Source organism: Cimex lectularius, unplaced genomic scaffold, assembly GCF_000648675.2.
Source record: "Cimex lectularius strain Harlan isolate CLEC.00 unplaced genomic scaffold, Clec_2.1 scaffold31, whole genome shotgun sequence".
NCBI classification, from domain to species: domain Eukaryota; kingdom Metazoa; phylum Arthropoda; class Insecta; order Hemiptera; family Cimicidae; genus Cimex; species Cimex lectularius.
Window position 1 is genome coordinate 1183289 of NW_019392645.1, and position 8635 is coordinate 1191923.

General features: G+C 33.8%; 1 protein-coding gene across 1 annotated transcript; it reads right to left on the reverse strand.

The window, feature by feature from the left end:
• Positions 1–1354: 1354 nt before the first annotated feature.
• Positions 1355–5308, reverse strand: LOC106670519 (translocon-associated protein subunit beta). The gene is made up of 5 exons (XM_014400955.2): positions 5065–5308; positions 3977–4106; positions 3128–3358; positions 2973–3056; positions 1355–1527 (listed from the first exon to the last, which is right to left on the reverse strand). Exons 1-5 carry the CDS (start codon positions 5073–5075, stop codon positions 1408–1410), a joined length of 576 nt encoding a protein of 191 aa, XP_014256441.1. The 5' UTR covers positions 5076–5308; the 3' UTR covers positions 1355–1407.
• Between the last annotated feature and the right edge of the window lie 3327 nt (positions 5309–8635).

Below are 8635 nucleotides of genomic sequence, written 5' to 3' on the forward strand. Positions count from 1 at the left end.
CTTTGGTGAATAGGAAAATATTTTTGTTTCAACAAGACAACACTCAACCTATACATTCTCGGCTGAATTTTTTTGATTCACGTTACAGAAAATTAATATTAATCTTTGATATGTAACCTAATCCTACTCTACTTTACCTAACCTAATCCATCCCTAACCCTACCTTACATTACCTGACATCTTAATTTACCTAACCTAACTCGTCCCTAACCCAACATATGCCCGCCTTCCTACATAAAAGGTACCTTTACCTAAAAGGTTTTAAAGAAGTCTGACAAATAGGAATCAATTTTTATGGAGAAATATATATTATTCACTCTCTCCCTCTATCTCTGAATTAATACACACATTCTTTCTCTCTTAATTATTACACACACTGCTCACTCATTCTCCCTCTCTCTTCTTCTTCACACTCTCCCTCTCTCTCTATCCTTATTACTCTCTCCCTCTTTCAACTACTTGTTACACTCTCTCACTTTACTTATTACACTATTTTTTCTCCCTCTTTATGTATTACACTTTTTCTCGTTTCTTATTACATACACTCTGTTTTTTATTAGACACTCTCTCTCACACATTTACTTATTTCACTCTCTCTCTTTTAATTATTACACACACTACTCACTCTTTTTCTTGTTACACTCTCTCATTTATTTTTTATTCTCTTTCTCTCTCGGCAGGCAAGAATTAAAGGAAAAATAAAAGGCCTCATCGGAACTTGTCCTATGTGAAATTATTAGTCTGGAAACAGTACTACCTCTTCAGAAAGGAAATAATAATGCCAAAATGAAACAGTCACTTAAGGGGGAAGTAAAGTGCTAAATTACTTTAAAGGTAGTGCACTTTTCGAGGTTTGGAAATAAAGAAGTGTCAATTCCACAATAGATCTTTTATGTCACAGTGGACGAATGGATTTTGGTCACCAATGACCGTGTAGATGAATAAAAATTGTGTTTCACAGATCATCTGAATTGACGAGCTACATTACTCCAAGAGGACTCACCACTGTTTCACAGTTTTCGTCAGAGAAATAATTTCACTTTCCTCAAATCTCCCATTTATTGATTGTGAAGAACATAGCAGCAACCTGTGGCTTTAAGGGTTAAAAAGCAGCAAGTTTTAATGAAATTTTCTGTAGAATATAAGCAGTTAATACATTTTTGTGTTGTATCTAAAGTGTTATTGAGGATAATTACACCGTAAGTACTTAGTTAAGTAGTACTTAGTAGTGCTAATAACTTAGTAAGTTAGTACCAATTTATTATCCTTAATTAAATTAATAAGCAATTAATACTTAAAATCATAATAGGTGATTAACAACTATGTTACAGCCAATTGAAGAAAAACAAAAAAATTGTAAACAAAATATTTTTATTACAATTTAATAAATTATTTTCATTGTTTAATTTATTCTTTCAACTTCTTCTGATACAGAGAGCTTTCATATTTTGTCTTGCTTGAGCGCCAAAGGACAAACGGGATGAACAAAGGAGCAAAGGCCATAACAGCGAATGCACCCCAGTCGATCTGGAACAAAAGAGTCATGCTTTAATTCAAACTTACTGGATAGATTTTTGTTTGGTCTTTTCTGATCATCTTGGTCCGAAAGATTAAAACAGCAAGGGTGTGTAGATCACGATGATTGGAAAAAACCAAACTACGGGTAAATCACTGCGCAGACTTCAACAAAAAATTCACAATACACTATTATAATTAAATCAATGTTGCATTAGTGATGTTTTTCAAAATTACAAAAAACTAAATACAAAATCTGTATAAACGTTTTTTCTAAATTTAATATGTAAACATAATATAAACCCTTGACTGCAGAGTACTCACTTGTGTGTCCTATGATTTTTTCTTCAAAGAGAAAGAAATAATACAAGAAAAATGTTTGTATCCTCTCTAACATTTATGTTAGGGGAGATTATGGTTGCTTTACGAGACTTATTACGTTCTAGTCTATCATAGGCATAAATTATTTTGTCTTATCTTATTTGCATATATTTAAACATGGAAAAGCAGAAGCATGAAAAATTTCTTTGTCCAGTTTTGGGAATTTCAAAGAATTGGATGTTTTAATTTTCAATATTCCATTGCGTACAATAAAACTTTAATTTAAACGGGAATGTTTATTATAAAATAAAACAAGTTATTTTTGTCTAAGCTACGATAATCTTACAGGACTTCATTTAACGTAGTGTTTTTATGGTGAATACACAATTTTTTCCATGATCATTTTTGTGTCATAGATTTTGCATTACCGGGGAGTTAGATTAGGTTGTGTTGAGTTAGGGACAGGTTAGGTTAGGTAGAGTTTGGGACGGGCTAAGTTAGGGGATAGGTAGAGCTAGAAAGGGATGGGATAGGTTAGAGGTTAGGAATGGGCTAAATTATAGAGGTTAGGTAGAACTAAGATTAGGGACGGGTTAGGTAGGGTTAGTGATGGGAAAACTTAAAAGATTGAAACAATTTCTATCAGTGTTTAGTGAACTGGAAGGACATTGAGTTAAGTTATTAATATTTCCCAACTTTCTTATTTGCGTATACAAACCTCAATTGATAAAAGGATGTCAACAATTTTAACCTCTTGATTGATTGACTCAAATCAACAAAAACCGAGTTGATGCAGACCAAGAGAAATATTGGATTTTATGCTTTTTTAAAATCCTTATATTGAAAACTGTTTTTAGAAGACGATTACTTTTAATTTAATTAAAGTGAAGAGTAATGTACATAAAATAACAAATATAAGTCAAGAAAATAACAAGTTAAAAGTCATGCTGGACAATCTATAAACAACTCTTTAAAATTTGCAAAGGGTACAAAAACTCCAGTCAAGTATTGGCAAATGCGTAGAGAAAGAGAAAGCAGACTGGCCAATTTACAAAAATTATTATCAATTAAATTATTTGGTGTGCAACTTTTCACATGTGCTCTTAAAATTTTACAATATAAATTTATGGACTTACCAAATGAGGTGAAAATTTCTTGTCATAATCCCTAAAGGCGATAACGTATCCTTCACCAGGTTCACTGCTGATTCCAACCTGAACCTGATATTGAAGCACATCATTAAATTTACCGTTAACAGAACATTGCGATAAAAATAAAAGAATATACTCACTTCGTTGGATTCATCTGAGTTTGTGTATCTAACTTCTGCCGAAGTAAAATTAACCATGCCGACCCTCTTTGGTTTCAACACGACAACATGAGTTATATTCGTTGCAGGGGGGATCCTTGAGATTTTGACGTTCAAATGACCTCCTGCTGTACCGAAGATATCTGGGCTAAAGCTATTGTCAGACAAGACAATATTGCTAGCAGCATTGTTCCCAATGTTGTAAAGTGTGTACTAAAAATTCAAAATTACACGATTTAAGAACATATTATTGTTTATAAATATTACAAAAGGATTAAAAACTAATTTTTAATCGAAATGTTTCCAGATATAACGTAAAATTTAAATTATTGAGCAGTGCCAAGTTGTTGAAGTATTTTTTTTTACAATGAATTGGCTCTTAAATACCAAAGGATTAATTTCATCAATAAAATAATTGGCTAAAGGCTAAAACAACAGACAAATGCAGCTAATAAAAAAATATAAAAAAACTGGACATGCACAAGTGGACTGACAACATTCAGATGTCTACAAGGCATAAATGAACAATAAAAATGCCCAAGGGAGGACATTAATCAATGAAAATAAGTCTTACATGAAAGATTAATTATGTTTAGGTTGAGTTAGTATGATCGCTGTGGTCTGTTTTTTCTTATTTTGGCATTTTGCTTGTAATGTTGTAATGAAATGGGCAAGAAATTGCAGACCAAGATGATTAGGAGACGATCAAATTATTGGTTCATCACCTCGTACAACTCAAACCAGTGTAATGATGTACCAACACTCTTGTTTTACTTCATTAAATTACAATCACAATTTTAACACATAATAAAATAATAAATATTTTTTTACCTTTACAATGAGATCCATATCTTCAACAATGTAATTATTTAATATCTGTTTAGATATGAGTAGTCTTGCACCCGTGTCTCCTTCCTCAGCAGCGAGTGCGCAACCCAAAAGGGCAAAGAGAATATAAAACCTGAAAAAAATTGAAAATATGTTTTAAAACAGCGACCACAGTAGAGCAACACACAGCTGAAAAATCCTTCCATTTCATACATAAAAGAAATAATCTCCTGCAAAATTATTTATTTAGAACATTTATTTTATAATACAAGTAACCCTCCATAAAAAAGTGTAAAGTTCTAAAACAAGTTCTAGCAAACATTTTTATCGCTTACATATTATGCTGTAGCAAAAATATATAGATTATGATGGAGAATATTTCAAATAAATTTTCTTTATTTTATAAAAAACTAAAAATAGTTTTGGCTGTCTTTTCAAAACATGCATTATTTTTGCACCAGCCCAATACTATAAGTACCTACACAACACTCACACAAAACCAATATGACACCACAATAACTTTATGCTCCAAAGATGACCCGAATAAAGGTCGAAACGACTGGGAAAAAATATAAAAGGTGTTTTTCTAAACTACCCCATTCTTGACGGGTCTTCACGACTTCTACAAAGTATGAAACAACAAGTCACTAAGAAAAACACATTTATGCTTTCTCTTTTCCGTTTTCAGGTAACTTACTTACAAATAAATCAGAGCCAATTGGTTCTTTGTAATTAAGTTCTTATTTAGTATGCCTGGTCATTGCATTATGGCACCCTTGTAAAAGTAGATTTTGTGACAATCTTGTCTACACTTGTCAATATTGTGCACAATAAAATTGTTCTAGGCTATTGTAAAACTTAAATAAACAAATTTATCTTAAAAAAAGTGTAAAAGTTTGTCATAAAAATTTGGAAAGGATAAGCATTATAAGCATCTGTCATTCAAGTAATTGGGGAATATTAAGTTGCAATTTCAATATAAACACTTTTCCACGAGGAAAAGTACTGAAAACATTTTATAATGAAGGATTTTTTTTTTTAGGCAAAGGTACAAAACAGACTCCACTTTCCCAGGTGAGGAAAAAACTTACCGAAATTCCATAATTGCTCCTATTTTGATGGCTGGGTCGTAGAAACTTCAAATGTGGAAATTAAATGGCAAAAAAATGTGGAAAACGTTCGTAGAGATATTGAGAAATATTCGCTTTGGCCCGGACCAACGAACGTCGTCCTAGCTTGAGAGACGGGCACGATCTGGGATAGAAAACACGGCAAAACGATGCCTCCAACATTCACACGTCACCACACCTCCACTCGACACCGAGCACGGAGGTTTCGTCGAAAGGCCGACGGTTATACGACTTTCAGTGTTGCCAACTGAACCTCTGCCGAAAGACGATCTCCGGTCTTATTCTACGACATGTTTAAATATACTCGAAATCGCTAAAAATGCTTCGGTTACGCTATTGTAAAACAAGATCTTTTTTATTTATGTATATATTCTCTTTATACACGTAAAACGCACGTATTTTTTCCCCCAACTTTCCCCCCTCCGCAATAATTGTGCAATTTTGAACAAAACAGAGATGTATCATACGAACTGCTGAAAAATGAATAGGGATATTGCCAGTTTTGTAGTATTTACTTTCCCTAGCATATTTATTTTATAATGAATTCATCTCAGAATTGCCATAACAGGCCAATCAATCTACAGATTTTATTATTTTATTTATTTATTTTTTATGGTCTTCAACTACTATGGGTCATTTAGAGTTTCTTGATATTCAGGTAAAAGTTGGTGTTGTCGAATGGTCTAATGTGGAGAAGGAAAGGAAGGTCCTGTCAGGGAACAACACCATCCCAAGAGACAGCCCCCGCCATCAGGGCGGATGTGTAAGCACTCATCTTTATGAGGACTTGTCCTCCTTTATGATTATGGACTTTTTTGAGGGATGTGGGTAAAAACCATTTACAATGTATTTATTGTAAAAGTCCATATCCTCTCAACAGACCCGGGGCTAAACCTGCCCGAGGTGCTCACCCATCCTATCCGCCAAGCATCCCCAACCGAATAGTCCACCCAAGGGCGCACCCCAACATACAAACCCCCAAGCTTCTCCCCTATTGATCCCAATTCTACTTTACTATATTCTGTTTATCAGCTCCGTTCTTTCTAAAAACTTAAAGAGAAATAAGAGGGGCACTATCGCCCAGCATCTCTGGCAGTTTGAACTATGTTCTTTCTGTGGTATAACAGTAACATGTAGTATGTGTCCTACTGTCAATTCCTGATTACATACTGAATTGAAGGTAAATAAACTGCTCAAAAATGATTAGGGATATTGCCAATTTTGTAGTATTTAATTTACCAAGCATTTTAATTTTAGTTTTGTTCTTTAAAATTTATTAGAAATTATTGTTTTTACTGAAGGAAAATTCAATTAAGGGATTTTGAAAAATAAAATAAATTTAATTCCATAAATTTGTTTATTAGACACAATAATTTTTTCAAACGATTAATACCATGTAACTAAAACCTCTGTGCATCTGTTAGGCAACAACTGTCAATAAGGCTGTCACTAATTTCATAAGGAATTTCACTCCATAGACGTTGCAACGCTGCACACAGTTGTTGCAGACTGCCTGTAGATGATGATCGAAAAGCTCTGCAATGCATCCCACATGTGCTCTGTGGGATTGAGGTCTGGAGACAATGGGAGAAAGGACAGATGGGAAATTCCCAGGTTTTCGAAACACTGATGAACAACTCTGCCTTATGAAGTCTAGCATTGTCATCCAAAAATAGAAAATGCCTCCAATGAGATCCCTGATTTGAGAGATGTATTCCTCGATGATATTTCTTGGACATAGGGGCCTGCAGTGAGGTTGCCTTCAACAATAGGGAGTCCTGTTCATCTTCCAGTGCAAATCTCAGCACCTCCAAACTGCAGCGAAGAGAGCACAAACTCATTGCTGTAACAAACTGGGGCATTGTACACATCCCCTGCTCTCAGTAGCCTCTTCGGCACCTGCTATACTATACAAACGCAGTATTGAGCCCTCAATACATAATATACTATATATCAGTAAACATAACAGCATTCAAATAGATATTCACTTCAGGTGCTTGCTGCATCATATTCTCCTGGGTTGCTGGTGGTGGGCTGTTGCTGCAGGTCATCTCAAAGGGGCATACGGTGTGAGGCCAACTATCCATGCTGATAAAAGCCTTGCCAAAACATCTTGTACCTCATTTAGTATCTAGCAGGCACTATGGAAAGGGTTCCATCTTGCAGCAATGACAATATTTCTGTCCTCCCTTAGCGCCGTGGTGCGCTGAGATCCACTACCAGGCCTCCTATGGCACTTCCAGTCTCTCGGAATCGGGTTAAAGCCCAGGAGACCACACCTGAGAAACACCAACTGCCTCTGTGATATCCACTTTCGCTGGTGACCTCGATGACTCATTCACAATATTGCGTACTTCTGGTTCAAGATGATGTCTTTCCATGGTTAAAGAGAAAACAACTAGATTAAAATGGAGAAAAGACAAGAAAAGTGTTTGTTTACAAAATGAGTAATCTTTATGTTTACTATTCTGAGGAAAAATGAGGATTAACATTTATTTGTTTTTTGTTTGTATTTTCTATTTTGTTTTATCCAACTAACAAGAATATATCGGTTGATATAATTAAAATTAATAGAATAAGAATGAATTAAAAATATCCCTTATCACACAAGTGAAGAAAGTGTAGTGTACAAAGGGTCAGAATATCTACATTCAATAATACAAGAGGAAGCAGATAGTGATAATTTTGTCTTTTAGTGGAAATATCTCTTTGCCCCTGATTGAATCATAAAAGAAAGGAAAGATAGTGATGTTCCACCGGGCACCAATGTGAAAAAGTTTAGTGGGCAAAAGATTGAGATATACAAATAATAAAATAGTGAGGGAGTTCTGTGCACAAATGCAAGAAGTTTATTACAAAAATGATAGAGATACCTAGAAACAATCATAAAATAATTGAAAGATAGTTATGCAGCACTGAGCATAAATGAAAGATGTTTGATACACAAAGGATAATGATTCAGGTACACAAAGATTTATAGGAGATTATCTCCTATCTCTTAGTGTTTATATCTCTCAGTCCCTAATTCAATAATAAAAATAAGGGAATGATAGTGATGTAATATTGTGCACCAACGAAATATGTTTAATATATAAAGGATAGAGATTTTTCTTTGTATCTTGTGTCATGTTTATAACTCTGTTTTTTGCCGCTTAATATCTATATCTTTTTGTCTCTTATTGTTTTTATCACTAAATGTTGACTTCTCTTTGTCCCTTAGTGTTTTTGTCTCTTAGTGTTTCTTTCTCTTTGTCTCTGATTCCATAATAAAAGAAAGGAAAGATAATGATGAAGTATTGTGCATAAATGTAAAAAAGTTTAGAGGACAAAGGATCAGAAATTTCTAGATTAAATAATAAAAATAAGAGAAAGATAGTGATGCAGTATTGTGCACAAATGAAATATCCTTTAATAGTTTAGTATGATAAATATATCTAGATTCAATAATAAAATAATGGATAGATAGTGATGTATTTGTGCACAAATGTAAAAAAGATTAGTAAACAAAGATCAGACATTTCTAGATTCAGTA

Bases quoted from the DNA above. Each gene is read 5' to 3' on its own strand.
- LOC106670519 (XM_014400955.2), bottom strand. The intron at 3,359-3,976 runs GTAAAAAAATAT...TTGAATTTTTAG, and splicing joins ATATGGATCTCATTGTAAAG to TACACACTTTACAACATTGG. The intron at 1,528-2,972 runs GTAAGTCCATAA...CTTTTGTTCCAG, and splicing joins AGAAATTTTCACCTCATTTG to ATCGACTGGGGTGCATTCGC.